This window comes from Anastrepha obliqua, chromosome 2 (genome assembly GCF_027943255.1).
Source record: "Anastrepha obliqua isolate idAnaObli1 chromosome 2, idAnaObli1_1.0, whole genome shotgun sequence".
In the NCBI taxonomy this organism is placed as follows: Eukaryota; Metazoa; Arthropoda; class Insecta; order Diptera; family Tephritidae; genus Anastrepha; species Anastrepha obliqua.
This window is the reverse complement of record NC_072893.1, coordinates 100,583,164-100,600,107: the sequence shown is the minus strand read 5'-3', so window position 1 is coordinate 100,600,107 and position 16,944 is coordinate 100,583,164. Positions and strand designations below refer to the sequence as shown.

Sequence of the window (16,944 nt, the reverse complement as noted above, 5' to 3'; positions counted from 1 at the left end):
CATAATTTTTTTTAATATGTTTTAGAACTTTTATTCAAATGAGGCATATATCATACTGAAGGGTAACTCTCGAAGAATACATTTTGGTGTTTTTATTTTAAAAAATGTTATTATTTATTATTGATATCGCCCCTCCCCCGAAACGCCGTTTTTTAGAAGAGGCTTGCGGTGATCACGGTAGTGCATGAGTAGCTCAACTAAAATCAAAAAATTAAATGATTATTGTAGAAAAATGTTTTTAGTGAATCTGAACGAGGTATTTGCCCAAAAAAAATTCTTCTCGATATGAAAACCGCTTTGCACCAAAAAAACGATTTTTGAGGGGTTGAAAAATTAAAAAAAAAGTAATTCCAGCGAACTATGCATATATTTATAAAAAGTGAACCGTTCAGATTCACGAGGTTGTTACTTCGAATAAATTAAAAAAAGTTTATGCAAATCGGTCAAATAGTTTTTGATAAATAATGATCACCGTGACGGTAATTTTCAATAAACACGACTTCGATATAATCGCGTCTAAAGTTTTGCATGCACTCTTTTATGGATAATTTTTCCGCTTCCACGGTCTGTAACTTTCGTTCCAGTGCTCCGATCTTTATGATTTTTGAATTTATATTTTTAAGATGATATACTTTTAGAATATGCCATAAAAAATTTTCGATTTTTTAGTCCAACACAAGATATATATGTACCTCCTTAAGCGGAGGATAGTGTAGTAAGCCCATAAACTTTGCGAACAGACTGGCAACAATACCGCACGCATGAGATACTAACACAAAAACAAGAACTAACCAGAATTTACGGGTTGCCAAATTTAGGAGGTGCACGCGCAGAATTAAGCGTTAAGTTAAAAGTGTAAGCGTGTAAACGAATAGTTAAGCACTAACGTGATTCAATAAAGTAAGCAATTAATTTTGTACTTTTATTTAACAAACTAGTGATCGAACTCAGAGGAATTATTGTCACTTAATGCAGACAATACGAAGGCAATGGTGTCATCACTACAAAGACAAGCAGTGCAGAACATCAGCTAAAATCTCAAAGTAGGTCTCTTCATTTTCGAAACAACATAACGACTAAAATTTATCAAAGAATACTTGCCGCGAACCAATGCTACTTTGCGTTACAAACGCATCCTTGGAAGACCAGAGAAAATAACAATTTATCGTACCAGTACTTATATACGCTAGTGAATCTTGGACACTAAACAAGTTCGATGAGCAAAACCTCAACGTTTTTGAATGTATTATACAATCCTACGAAAAATATTTAGCGCTGTTTGCAAACCAGCATCTGGGGAATACGATTCATATCACGAGCTTCAAAGATTGCAGACGCAGCATACCCACCGATGGTTGGATGGCGTAGATCGGGACGCTGAGCTATATGGTATACGTTGTTGCAATACTTAAGGGAGGGATGAATCGAACTGGAGATATAGCAAGCCACGAACCGAATCGAGTTTTTGAGCTCACCATTATAATGATGATGTTTTATTTGGATAAAAACGTAAAAAATTCGTAATAATATGTACTTATATCTTCATAGTACATAAATTAATAAAATGTATTTTTGAGTATTCAGAAGACCAACAATCTTTAGTTCACTTAAATTATTCTTCAGAGCTGAATTCGAAGCCGTCGGTTTTTAGTTAGTTTTAGTATCGTCAAGATTTTTGAGTGACTTCATATACAAATAACTACATATCAAAATGTATAAATTTTATTTGGTAATACTTTGAAAATGAATGAATAAATTGGATTATTCTAAAGCTTGAACAACTTATTAAACTAAAAAATTCGCGTGACAAATTTACTACAGGCTTACTTTTGGCCCAACTTTGTTAATCATACAAACAAGATAAATAAGTACAGTTTTCTATCAAATTAAAAAAACATTAGTATATTCGTCAACATTATAACGATATTCCACTATTTGGTAATTGAAATTTTAATTATGCAAGGGCATTCATTGCCAATTACTTTAAGCAAATGCTTGCGAATTTCTGTATATATTTTTAGAGATGTATATGGAGGTATACACATTTACATTTCTATGCATGTAGACATACGAACAACCAGGAATAATTATTCGCTCACTGAAATATTCGTAGGTACTATACAAATAACACGAACAGCTTTTCAAAAAGACAATATGTACTAACATAAATATACCATATATGACCAGTAGTAATTCGGATTTTAAATAATAACAAACAAAACTAAAAAAGGACAAACAAAAAAGAAAAGCAATGAATGAAACACAACTCACAATTTTTGTTTGCCAGAAAACGTAAAAGAAAAATTTTAATTTAGTGACATGACTATTTTGGCAGAAATTTACAACAAAAACCGAGTAGATATATTGTGTACTAAAAGAGATGTGTTTTTTAAAAATGTTTAAATGTTTAGTTGTGTCTTTTTTCAGGAATATTTGCAGTGTATTCATTGATATCCATGTATGAGGATATACGATATGTATGTATGTTGAATCTAAACATGTAGTCATAAAGCATTTTTAAGTTTTATAAATTTGAGATGAAAAGGGAATCTCTTCAGAGAATTCCAAAAGAAAAAACTGTTGGTGCAGTTCAGTGCAGCCCTTCGCAGCCAAAGCGAGATATTATTTGCAAGAAAAATAAACTCTGTGCGATGTGAAAAATGTGGTATACTCGTATTGTCACTTCTATCTTCACCATAACTAACGATGCATATGTCCGGCAGCTAACGTGTCTAAACGTGGAATTTGAAAAAAAAATTACCAGAACTGGTGAAAAAGCATGAAAAGTTAGTCTTCTTTCATGATAAGACCAATCCTCATGTAACTAACCAGTGAAATATTACTTAGAAGACCAGAAATGGGAAGTGCTTAAACTAGCGCTTTTTACAAAATTGATAAACCATATGATTTTCCCTCTTACCTCATCTAAAACTCATCAATTTCCCCGACATCAGGTGTCTTGATTCCTTGGGCCACCTTTTTTAAATGCATGTATCACAAATTTTTAAGCCAAATGTCAAGATTTTAATTCTCATTTCAGCACCTTTCATAATATATATTGATTTTATTCTTATTTACCATTCGGTGGGTCTTCGAACTCGGAACCCATTGTGGGCACTAGAAAAAAGAGCGACAACAACAAACCTCCATTTGGGACTGCCCAGATTCGAAATCTCAAGCATAAAACACCAAGTGATGTAAAAAGTTTTTTCTAATAGCAGTCACCCAAAAGGACGTGGCACAAAACTTCCTCCATTTGTGGAAAAAACCCAAGACGCACACCACAAATTGGAGGAGGAGCTCGACCAAACACCCAAAATAGAGTGCCCTTTTTTATATATGTATGTATGTACTTATATACCATATCCTATTGTATTAAATATATAATTTTGTGATCTTGTTCTACTCTCATATAAAATATGTAAGATTTTCACAGGACATATGGCAATATTTTAGTAATGCCAACATATAGTAGGTATGTAAATTGAGGTGACACTTTTTTCAAGAATAGAAAACATCAGTAGATTTAGTTTTGTACCCAAAACAAACCAAACAGAAATTTTTCATTTGGTGAAGGGGAGAGAAAAATGTTACATAGACTCAAGAGAAAATATGATTGTTAACTGTTCCCGACTAAATGCATATGTATGTGCATACATAAATAAATGCACGTATGTATTTCCACAGATGTATAAGTATATGACTGTACTTAATTTGTATAAGCTGCAAATAACATTAATCTAAATTCAACATAAAGATTTGTCCGAATCGAATGTATGTATGAATGTATGCATACGTAAATATGTGTTTGCTTATGCTTAAGCACGTGGAGCTCTGCAGTGCAGATGGCAAAAGTACAAAAACCAAGGAAGTAAATATTTTTTGCTAGTTCCTTTTTTGTGCATGCAAATATTCTGCATGCATAAAAAATACACAACATAATACAATATAATATACTCGTATACCTATAATGCTTATGTTAACACCAGCAGGAAATCGCATACTTCCAAATTATATTCTAGTGAATAACCTTTCAGCAATCTGTGCCCACTTTTCGGTAATACTTGTTCAACCGAAATGCAAATATATTTTCTCAGTAAAAGAGTGACAATGATATAATAGTCGCATTCAATTCGTCCTCCTTAGAGAAAAATTTAAACGGGAAACCAAAAAATTAAGCGACCCCATTTCGATCGTAAGCTATTTAATGTTTCCAAGTAGTTAACTTACATATAGGAATATTGCTAGAATTTCGTTTATAGTATTTATGGCCAATCGCAAATAAAAACGTAGTTGCAAATTTTTTTTATATTTTCTGAGTACTTTTTTTTGTTCTATGTTTTGTTGGGTGCACTAAGTTTTTCACGACTAAACTTTTTGCAACTGTCTATTATTACCATATATCCTAACTTACTCAAGTTGTAAAATGTAAAATGGGTTTTAAAGTTCTTAAGCTTGACATCCCAAGTACAAAAAAATTGCCTGGTAGACAGTTATTATACTTACTCAAATTTGATACAAAGTGCGAAGAAAAGTGCGACACAAATAAAATTTCGATAACGGCTTAATAAAACGCACCAAATCTTAGTAAACGTGTTGCTGACCACCTCATTTACACCCCACATAAATATTATTGAAATCGAATAATATTCCCGCCCACTTTTTATATGTTAAGACTAATTTTTCATCCGTTCCTCTGATGTTACAAGCTATAACTCGTATTCTCTATGACTTTTTTGATTCCAAAATTCAACAGCTAGTACAAATTATTAAAATATATAATATAGAGAGGGTATACAGAGTTCGGTCCGTACCGAATTTACTTTCCCATACTTGTTTTTATTATCAAATTTTTTACATTTCTTAAACCTACAATATTTGTAGGAAATTACGATATTAACTTTTGTTCTATAATTTATTGGCCCACTCATAGATAAAAAATGAATTTTGCTTAGTCAGCTATTTTTAAAAACACACGTGTATTACTAGTATTCATAACATAAAATTCGGTTTCACACTGTTGGACCAACCAAATATTCTTGTTGTGCATTTTTTACGTGCGCGTATGTGTGCATACGTATGTGCATGCATATGTAACTTTTATCCTTTATCTGAACAGGCTTAACAGCACAAAACACCAAAACAATTACAGCATCATGTGGGGGCTTAACCCATTCATCAGTTTTTATACGATTCACTCGTTGTTCTTCACTGTTATCGAAACTCCAGGCGGTCGGTTGGTCTGTCAATTTGGCATTTCCGTTGCTGCTCGCACTCGAAATGCTTTCAACGGAAATGCTGTGACCCTGCGGTCAAAGATGCTGTGGATTAACAGAGGTTGTTAAGGATCTTTTTGTGTATTGAATATTTAAAGCAAAGTAAGTGAAGCTTTAAGATGCTTACGCTTTTTTGGCTATTCACTTGGATATCCCTTATTTTCTATTCGTTTGGCAAAATAAATCGACAAATCATATTTAGTAAGAAAACTCAAGAAATCGGGTATTAAAACTATTTATTACTTGCAGATTAAAAACATTTAACATTATTAATATCAATCGGTCTTAGACGGAATAGCCATTGGGTTGGTTGGTTGCTTTCAAATATTTGAAGGTTCGCAGTACTGCCATTATACGACTTATATTGATTGAACCTACTCACAAAGTGATTACATTTGAGTAGCATTTCGGTCTGACTTAGGCTATTGAATAGACTAGTAAACTGTGATACCAATACGAATCCATAGAAGAGGCATAAAAGAGGCTGAACGTGAGTCACTGAGTGAGGTGAAAGCCTTTTCAGAAATCGTGTTTAATGACTGCTTGAAGAATTAGAAAACCCGTTGTGCACTTGATTGAAGGCGACTACTTTAAAGAGAAGTAAATAAATTTGAAAGATTAAATTTAGTAAATTTTATAAACAAAGTCTCATTCCAATTCGATTAAAGATGCATATTGTTACGTTTTTATCCAAATAAAATGTCTCACAATAATTCCTCTGACTTCGATTACTGGAATGCTAAATGTCACAAATTAATGACAACACAATTTGATTTCTTTAGCGAATCACTTGATTGCTACGAATAGTAACGTATACACGCTCACCCTCTTAACTTCAGTCTGAATACCCTAGTGCATGCACCTCTGCTTTTACATAGACAAGTGCCTAATAACTATCATAATTTCTAGATTTCTAGATTTCTCGCCTCAGGAGAATTCATGTTATTGTTTTGGTATCTCATTTGCTTAGTATTGTTGCCAGTCGGTTCGCGAAGTTTCTCGGTTTGCTACAATACGTACGTACATATATTAGAAAAGTCACTAGTAGGCCAAGGAAACGAGCTGTTTCAACGAAACAAGGTCATTTAGATAATTCTTTATAAATCAGTTTGGCGTATAGTCAGCCTTTGTCTACTTGATGTGTAATGTTAGGTTCTCCGAGACTATTATACAAGTAGTTAGTCATTGAGTCTTCTTGTTCCACGAATTGTAATACGAATTTCACTAGGCATGCCGAAATTTATTTCGCTGTAGTTCCAATTATGAAAATAAGAGAATTGCAATCAAAGGGGCGTTAGTTGTCTCTTGGTGAATGCATAGCCAGAACATCCTTCTCAGCTGACTTTCTGGTAAACTTTCTCTACTATCGCTAAAACTTAGTATGTAAGCATGTACTTTCACTGGGAAAGAGTTATATCAAATATTCTAAAGACAGGCGTACTGCTCCACCTAACCCTCATGATGAGTAGAGTATTAAATGTTAAAAAAAAAATATATATACATCCTTTCTTTGAATTAAATCTTGCTCTAAATATAGTTTAACACAAAAATTAATGGTCACTGCCACTTTCATACGTCAGCGACATCATATTCTTTTTTCTACCTTTACTTATGCTTTTCTCTTCTTAATTGGCGCGATAACCCCTCACGCGATTTTGGCCGAATTTAACAAAGCGCGCCAAGTCCTTCTCCACCTGATCTTTCCAACGCAGATGATGTCTTCCTCTTCATCTGCTACCACCAGCTGGTACCGCATCGAATACTTTCAGAGCCAGAGCGTTTGTGATACTGTATATATAATTGACGCTAGAAAACTTTTTCTTGATTGGAGCGAGCTCCTCCTATTTGAAGCCTGCGTCTTCAGGTCTTTCCAAAAATGGAGTGGGCTACAGTTTTAAGCCAACTCTGAACGGTAGATGTTTTTTATGAGGAACTTTTTCGTGGCAGAATACACTCCAGGTTTACCATTGCCTGCCTAGGGGCAACCGCTATTAAAAAAAGATGTTTCTAGCATTTGGTGCTTCGTACACGGAGATTCGAACCTACGCACTTCCGAATGGTAGTCATGAACCAATCCATTCGGCTACGGTGGCCGTATATATACACATATTTCCGCGTACATAATCTGTTGGGTGTTTAGCAGGGTTCCTCCTCTAATTTGTGGTGTGCGGTTCCGTGAGTGGAATTAGATTAGATCCTTTTTATTGTAAGATATATATATACAGGTATACATGCATGAGTAAATTTTCATGGTTAATCATAATAATTCTTTGTTTGAGATTAGCGTTTTTTTTTTTGATAAATGATATCGATTGGCCAAGTTTGTTTTTCCAACATACTATTTCCCCTATTTCCGTTTTTTTAGCTCAACCGTATCAGCTGTTACATAATTGTGTATTCAAAGCTGTGAAACAGCATTACTTTTTATTTTTTTTGCTTTTTTTCATAAGAGTCCCTACATACAGTATGCATGTATATCAAATTTGAGCCGGAGTCAATGCGGAATAAATAATCGGTAAAAGTAAAGTAGGCGCGTGACACACTCGTGACTGGCAACAAACGCTAAAATGGTTTCGAAGTAAAACAGGCACTACTGCGCCAATCTACTATTTGACAGGATGCCATCACTTTTTCTATTTTTATGTTCATTTTCATAGAATATGTCGACCTTTTCCGAAATTCTTTTCCTTGTAATTTATGCAAAATAAAAAGTGGAAGTGAAGGATTCACCATAAAAAGCCACATATATTAACACACATATACAATAAGGATTCATCCAACCCTTTTTAATTATTGGCGCGTCTGCCGCTCACGCTTGTTCAACTAACTACCCTCATATATATGTACGTACATCCCTGTATGTCCGTATGTCGTATGTGCATTGTCAATGCGATGCTCATCTCACGCAAGTATGTTTCGCTTGCGATCAGCAGTAATTGTCGTCGGTACTGCTTCATTTGCATTTGTTTTTGCTGCTGCTGCCACTCAATAGCAGCATATATGTACCCTAATGGAAAGGGGTTTCCGCTAATGAACTAAAGTTACCCGTGTTTGATGTACAAAGGGGCACCGAGGTTATGCCAACATCTCCGGAGATCATGTAACGCATTTTTCCATTTTTCACCTTTGACACAAAAACACTATTTATTGTTTATTCATGTGATGCCAAAAGATGCCATCAGCAAGAGGAAATGGAATATTGCATCATTTGCACAAAAGATATTCGAAATATGCTCAGATTTAAAATCAATAACCGTAATGCTTCTAGTGTTGCATTATGTTGCAACCCATTCAAAACATAGGTTTACATACAATGTAGGTACAAATGCATCGATATATGAGTGTATGCGTAATTTGCTAAAACGGTTTGTTTCAAAATGTTTATCTATTTAGTTGGTAAAATTGTTAATTTCGTGTATATGATAGTGATTTTTGGATATACAAAGCAACATTCATATCGAGCAATTAATTCGACAAAAATTGCGTTCAAGTTTACATTTCATTATGTTTCCTTAATTAAAGGTGAATACACATTTTCATCTAATGAGGTGCTGTGCATGCATTTTTGCACGGCAAAGACCTAGTGCTCATTTTTGAGTACTTATCTAAAAAAATATTTTGGATTTAACCTTCTTTTAGCTATTGAAGGATCTGTTCCCGTGTATATTTGAATGTTAAAATGAAGAGAAAACGCTTCGGCTTGAATATAAAATTTATTTATACATATGTATGTATGTAAGCGTGCAAGATACAAACAAATGTTTTATTACTTTGAAATATACATACATACATGTGTATACATAGACATAAGCCAATGTGTTGAATAATTGGCAATACACGCTCAACACAAGTAGTCCATAACCGCAAACATAGGTGTATATGTATGTATGTATAAAATAAGTGTCTCTCTCTGCTGATTTAACTTAGCTTTTTCCAAGTCAGGGTGAAAATTTAGTGGCATTACAAATGTGTTACACGTTAAATGTGTAGCATTCCGATTTCGATTTGGCAAATGTTTTAGTTTTTTAATAAAAAAAAGTTCTGCCTTCAGTGTCCATGTGGAATTGCACAGTAAAATTTACAATTATTCACTTTAAAGTAACATCTGGTGTAGTCATCACCGTCGTGAATTTAAACGTAGCGATATCGCTTAAGACACGTATTGTACAAGAAAATGTTCGCATACGCATATTGGTATGTATGTGTGTGCATGCTTCTAAGATAGCCGTTGACAATCGACGGTGTACACTTGCCAAGTCCGTGGATACCGCAATGTGTCGTCCTTGCATGGACGAACATACATATGCCTTTATATCGATGCCTACACATCACGCCCATTCGCATGTACGTGCTAAAGGATACGGCTAACCCATGAAAACAAAAAAAAAGAAAACAAAAAAATTGGTGCAGCCGTATCTAACTGCAGGGAAAAGTTTTACAAACCATTCGATTCATCCACTACTTTGTGGTTCGTTAACACATTGGCTTTTTTTGTGGAGTAGAGGAGAAGGGGAAGTCCGATGTAAAGATATCCGCAACATTTGTTACACTTGAAATGATAGAAAACATCCACTGTAGTAATTGGTGATCATTTGTATGCAACAAGCATACTTTTCGTATCAAAACCATTATTTGATAAGAAATAGGTGAGTTTAACCACAACTACTTATAGACATACTCGTACAAATAAAAGTAGTACACGGGCAGCGACTCCTACTCATGAGTGGACTTGTTAGAGCTTTTATTGTTGATGAACAAATCTTTCAAACTAATATCTTTCATTGTTCCGAGTTTAGCTAATTCGCTATCTGTCTTAGTCACACCGTACAATTCTATTGAGTAACTTAAAAGCAGTCACATGAAGAGAATTCGAATATAAATATTTTACGCGCTGCAGCAGCAGCTTAAATAAAAGCAACTTTATCAATGTTTCGATTTATTACAAATACAGATTTACAATATGAGTCTCACTGCCTAGATACGCATATATTCTAGCTTTTTATGTCTAACAATCAACATTTTGTTATTCATTTTGGCGCAAAATTTGTCACCCTATCGGAAGACTTATAATTTTTGCAATCGCGTCCTACGTTAATTATATTTGGCACTTATGAAATAGACAGCTGCAGTAAACATACAATAAAAAATGGAGCGCGTAAAGATCAAAATAAAGATTTTCATGACTCAAAATCATTTTTTTTTGTTTAGTAAAAAGTTAATGAAAAACCAAATTGGACGACTAATTTTGTGCTAATGTACATATACATATATAAAATATATTATCCATGCTGTTAAATCCAGTTTTCAGTGTTTTTTTTTTTCAATTATATTTGTGCAAAATAAGTAAAATAATTTAACTATTTATTTGAAATTACACCTAAAAGAAACCACGCCAAAGCCGAGCAACTCAATCCGAATTTCTTTTACGTTTTACTCCCCTGCAGCCAAATGGAAAAAATTGTCCACATCCCGAAGCAACCATCGACCCATTGTTTAAAGGCTTACTACTTCCTCTCTACGATAAATCACAAACCTAATACTTAATAACTGTTTGATAATGTAATTTTACATTTTAATTAAAAACTCGAATTCTTATTTTCTCGTTTGAGTAATTGCACCGAAATTGTTGTCGTCTAGTTTGCGATAATCGACTTGTTAACCAACAGCTGATTTGGTGTTATCGATGGAATGAAACGTCAAATAGCAAACTCGTTAAAATTGTGTTAAGAAAGATAACAATACGAATATCGTTAAAATTTGCGAATTTCACTGCAGGTAGTGCCCCATATTGGGTTTGTAATGGCATTGTTAATAGCTCTTTGTAGTATAGTTTTAATGTATCAGTGTTCGTTATACGAATGTAAGATTGAAGTTTTCAAGTTTACAGTATAGTACTTTTGCAAGAATGTGTGTCTTCCAAGTAAGGCGTCTATCCAAGTAGACACAACGTCGCTTTCTTGGGTAATGGTTACATTATTCGAAACAACACCTGGATGCTTACATCCACACTCTACAAACTTAAGGTGGCTTACAAGGCTATTGATGCCTCTGTTAGGCATTTGTTTCGATACACAATTGTGGTATTATCCGCGAATTTTGAAGTTGACACATTTCTACTTATGGGAATATCAGATCCCTGAAGTATACCAGCCGATATCGCAGATTCTTCCGTAATAAAATCATTTACTCTTACAGTGAATCGTCTGCCAAAGAGGTACACTTGAAGGCACCATGGAAGTTTGAAGGTTCTAAATTTATGTCAAAGCTCTTCATGCCAAATTATTGGCCAACGTTGAGAAAGATTGTCAAATGCCTTCCTAATTCATTGGTAATGCGATTAACCTGTTCAATAAATCCGTGTTTCTCAAGAAATACAAATTAATGTGTTGGTATTATGTCGTGACTGGCGGCCGCCGTAGCCAAATGGACTGATGCGTAACTACCATTCGGAATTCAGAGAGAACGTAGGTTCGAATCTCAGTGAAATACCAAAATGAAAAAAAACGTTATTTTCTAATAGCGGTCGCCTCTCGGCAGGCAATGGCAAGCCTTCGAGTGTATTTCTGCCATGAAAAAGCTCCTCATAAAAAATATCTGCCGTTCGAAATCGGTTTGAAACTGTAGGTCCCTCCATTTGTGAAACAACATCAAGACGCACATCACAAATAGGAGGAGGAGTTCAGCCAAACACCCAGAAAGGGTGTACGCGCCAATTATATGTATATACATATATATGTATATATATTATGTCGTGGCTATTAAGGAAAGATTTATTTTAAATATCAGTACCTTTTCAAATAATTTCCAGAGGCATTGTTGAATGTGCCTTAGTCATTCGACTGGAAATGCTGCTGCTCTTATGGTTTTGTTTTTGGTTGTTAGATATAAGAAAAATAAAAAATTCTGAAAATGGGCCTTGGTTTATTTACAACGGGTATATGAATGACAATAAAATTTTACATTTCCTAACAAGTTCAATTTTATTTTTGGTTTTAATAAAACACATCAACGTGAACTTAAACCACATTTCAGAGTAACGGGAGGTAAATGGGTTAGTTTTTTTATCTATAAGGACTATGTATTTTTTGTACATATGTATATGTTTTTATTTAGTAAACGCAAGAAGCAACTAATTTCAGATGAAAGTTTTTGATAAAATGAATGAAACATTTATTACGAGTATTATTTGAAAAAATATTTAACTTAGATTTAGTTTGTATGGCTAAATGTACATTTAGAGTTGCAGTTGGGGACTAAGCACAATTGAAAACTTAAGTACTTATTTTTACAATTTTAAAATTTTTATTTTCAAGTTTTTTTTAATTTAAAATTAAAATTATTTATCATGCAAACATTTTCTCAGTTCCACATTATTGATTGACATATATATGTAATATTATATATGCACACAAGTAAATGCATACATACACATATGCACCTACCTATTTAAATCAATAAATATAAATAAAACTTCATCTAACAATGAAATTATTTCTTTGTTCTCTTTTCAGAGCCCAGCTATTACACATGTTCTACATGCAAGACTCGCTACACATCTGCCTGGCGTTTAATTCAACATGTGCAGCATTCGCACGGCGTTAAAATATACGTAGAGTTCCCCTCTTCTTCTTCCTCACATTCCAGCAGCTCAATTTCGGATCCTGCCTCATCGAATTCACTATTATTAACGCATCCACACTCAACATCAATGCCCGTAGTTGTATCAGCACCGACAATAACCTCAGAGGTATCAACGACGCAGCCTTTGTCGACTTTACCCTCCGCATCGTCTTTGTATCCGCCCATCAGTCATCAATCACAAAAATCTGATAACTCGAGTACAAACTGCAGCATTAGTAGCAGTGGTAGCGGTAGTGGCAATGCCTCAGCCAACTTACCAGCGCCGATTTGTAGTGGTCACTCAAATGCTGTCCAGCAACAACAAATCCAACAACAACTTCAACAACACCGAGTAGCCGTTGCTGCGGCTGCAGCAGTTGAGCAGCATAAGCAACAACAGCAAAGCAATCTAACAACAGCAATGCAAAATGCGCAAAACTTAGCGGTAGCTGCGGCTGCGGGTATTCGTCATCATAGCCTGTTGCCACCACCAGACATGCATGCAAATCCGTTTAATCTGCTGCGAATGCCTTTACCACCGTCACTGGCACAAAGTCCTGTAGTTCCTACTGTCTCACCCCTGTTTTCACGGCCCCACCCCGATCATTATAGAATGGAGCAACTGGTATCGGAGCAATTTCGACACCACGGCCTCAACTTAGCAGCAGCAGCTGTTGCGGCCGCTAACTCTCTTACCACTCCGCACTCTGGTGCATCACAATTCAGTCAGGGTAATGGCACTCCTTCCAGCGGTTCGATGGAACCGCGACCGCCCTCTAACAGTAATACCCACCGAAGCTCTGCGCCACCCACACCTTTGCCACCTCCACCAATAAGCATTCCACAACAAAATACTGCTAATCAAGGAGGGCCTCAGACTGGTATGAATCTTGAACCACAGATGGATTTTTACTCGCAGCGATTGCGTCAGCTTGCAGGAACAACAAGTCCTGGGGCTGGAAATATTGTTAACTCGAGCTCGCCGAGTCCAAGACAAAAGCAATCGCCACATTTTGCGAGCCCTTCACCATCCCAACTACCTCCTACACCAGTGACAAACAATACGCGGCCACATTCATTAACTCCTCCACATAAGAGCGATTCTGTGAATCAAGAAAACGAAAATATCAACTCCACGCCACGATCAGCATCTACGCCACCTTCAAAACCCAGCCAAGAGAATACCGCAGTATTCGCATGCGCTTATTGTGAGAAGAAATTTCGATTTGAAAATAATTTGATTATTCATCAAAGGACACACACCGGAGAGAAACCCTACAAATGCACAGCCTGTGAATTTGAATGCTCGCATATCAATAAATTGATGAAACATATGCGAGTCCATCGTAGTCCAGAGGATGGTGCAAGTAATGCAGGTTCGGTAGATTCTAACGATGCCGAAGACTCAGAAGCTGATGCCGATGCTGACGCAGAAGCAGAAGGAGAGGCGGAGATCGATGGGGAGGAAGATAACATGGATGAAGACGGAATGGAAGAAGATGAGGAGGACGATGCGGAAGATGGCGAAGATATCGATTACGAAGCCGAAGATCTAAGTGTTAGTAATCGGATAGATGGAAAGAGCGAAAGCCCAAAAACCACAAGTACCGGCCCTACATCGTTGGTAGGCGAACTAATGGATAAATTTGGCTTATCGAATATAGCGCAATACTCCGAAGCCTATAAACAGGCATTACAAGAATCTGGAAAATTCAAGTATTTAGCAAATAAGGATAGAGACAATAATAACTCAAGCAATTCAGGAATATCACAGATATCAGATAAATTGAACGGTTTCCCAACAGCACTACGTCTACGGGATGAACTTTCGAAGAATATGTTCCAACAGTCATCTCAACCTGATGCCTCAAGTCAAGTGCCGCTCTTCAACCCATTTCAAAATCCTTTTGAATTATCGAAACGTGTTAAAATGGATAGCAACGACTGGTGGAATATGTCAGCTTTACATCGAAATGATTCACTTTTCGAGAATCTAAAAATGAAACCTTTAGGACTGGGTACCGCCAACTCAATGCTCCACAATTCAATGCTAAAGAAGGATAATCGTCAACGCAATGACACATGTGAATACTGTGGTAAAGTGTTCAAAAACTGTTCCAACTTAACTGTACATCGTCGCAGTCACACGGGTGAAAAACCATACAAGTGCGAATTGTGTTCCTATGCCTGTGCGCAAAGTTCCAAATTGACTCGCCACATGAAAACCCACGGACGCACTGGCAAGGATGTCTACCGTTGCCGCTTCTGTGATATGCCCTTCAGTGTGCCGTCGACATTGGAAAAGCACATGCGCAAATGTGTTGTCAATCAAGGCAAAGCAGCGGCTGCAGCAGCAAATGCCGCAAATGCAGTAGCCGCCGCACAAGCTGCCGCTGCAGCCCAACATCTCCAATCACAATTGCCAACACAATTATCACCTGCAAGCTCACTTTCATCATTCCCATCTCAATTTGTTGGCATAACCGGCAGCAATACTGGCAACAATATTTCACTGCCCGGTAGCATTAGTGGCGATAACGACGCAAATCTACCAACAAGCCTGCCAACACACCCCATCTCATTGAAAGAAGAGGCATGACTTTTCCCCCATTGGATTGGTAGCGCAAACAGTGGCCCTGACAGCACTATGAATTACAGTCCACACCATCAACATTTGGCAACGCGTTTATTAGCGCCACCACCACCACATCAACATCTTCCATTCGATCCCCGCCTGCATCATCACAACCACCATACGCATCCCCTGCCTCAAAACTCTCAGCCCCATCAGTTATCGACAGCAAATCGCATGATGTCGCGTATTTTCTGAATGCACACACACACAAACCCAACACATAATCAAATAAAATAATGAACCAACCGATTGGTTATTTTAGGCGGACCATAAAAGCGATGGAGATTTTGTAAATACGTGTAAAGACCCGACTTTTCCGTATATGAACCCACATATGCATGTGCATATACATATATGTAGCTATAAGTATGCATATATGTACATCCATATGTAAATACACTCTCACTACGAGTATACTCCACAACGTATTATGTACGTTTTGCAGCAAAATGGATTTTTTTGTTTCCAAAAAGAAAATAGTGCGTGCTGTCGGAGCCAACTTTTACCCAATTATCCTTTCTGATCATATAGTTTTTATACATATACTGAGATAAAACCAGAGGCATTCGATACCAAAGCAATAATTTAAATATAAATTAAGTCTACAATAAGTCTCTCACATGTTTCGTATGCGGATATGTATTTTTACACATGTGTATGCACATACAAATGTACATGCGTGTAAAGTACTTAGTATTTTATTTTAATTTTGGGGCCTTACTTGCCTTAACGGACATACATTTTTAAATATAATTTAATTAATATGTGAAAACCTTTGAAATCATTGCACTTCGTTTTCCCCTGTGTATATTTATTTTCATGACCAGTGATTTATATGTACATACATAAATGTAATTAAAAAATTAATTAGTAGTAATAAAACAATGACATTTCTTTAGTTTTTTTAGAATAATCTACCCCTCCATATATTTCGAGCAACTCATTGAAGTTGAATAGATTTTAAATAACTACATATGTACTACTTGTTATTACTTTATTATGAATTATTAGAAAATATACATATGTACATATGTACATGAATAAAAATCTTTTTAGCACTAAATACAATATGTTCCATTTTCGATTTTTTGGGTAATCATACACAACAATACAACGCAATTAAAAGACAAAGCTCTTCAAGTATATCCAAGACTGAAATAATTGCGTAAATATGATTGTTTAATTAATTATTTAATTTAATTATTTCATTTTTCTAAGAATTTAGAACTGCATCTACATACCTATGTGTGTCATTTGCATATAAGTTGTTATATATACGAGTATATTTATACAAGTTCGTTTAACTCTACACAATGTTACTTTTTATAGATTTTTCTAATGAGCATTTTGTTTATATACTTACATATGTATGTATGTATGTGTTGTAAGGGGGTATCGTTTTAATTATAAAAT

The 16,944-nt window shown here is 35.6% G+C and overlaps 2 protein-coding genes across 3 annotated transcripts in view; both read left to right on the top strand.

Annotated features, from left to right (window-relative positions):
* The window catches only part of LOC129238042 (B-cell lymphoma/leukemia 11B), a 105,348-nt gene extending 89,853 nt beyond the window's left edge, over window positions 1–15,495 (top strand). For both annotated transcript variants that reach the window (XM_054873081.1, XM_054873080.1), the window contains exon 5: window positions 12,788–15,495. In XM_054873081.1, the coding sequence (XP_054729056.1) occupies window positions 12,788–15,495 (2,708 nt within the window). The remainder of the gene's footprint in view (window positions 1–12,787) is intronic.
* A 48-nt stretch (window positions 15,496–15,543) lies between these two features.
* On the top strand, window positions 15,544–15,946 carry LOC129238043 (uncharacterized). Its single transcript, XM_054873082.1, has one exon. The coding sequence runs from the start codon at window positions 15,544–15,546 to the stop codon at window positions 15,724–15,726; it is 183 nt and encodes a 60-aa protein (XP_054729057.1). The 3' UTR covers window positions 15,727–15,946.
* Window positions 15,947–16,944: the final 998 nt, after the last annotated feature.

What these genes read in the sequence shown, in the direction of transcription:
- LOC129238043 (XM_054873082.1), top strand. Translation starts at nt 15,544, where the DNA reads ATGAATTACAGTCCACACCATCAACATTTGGCAACGCGTTTATTAGCG.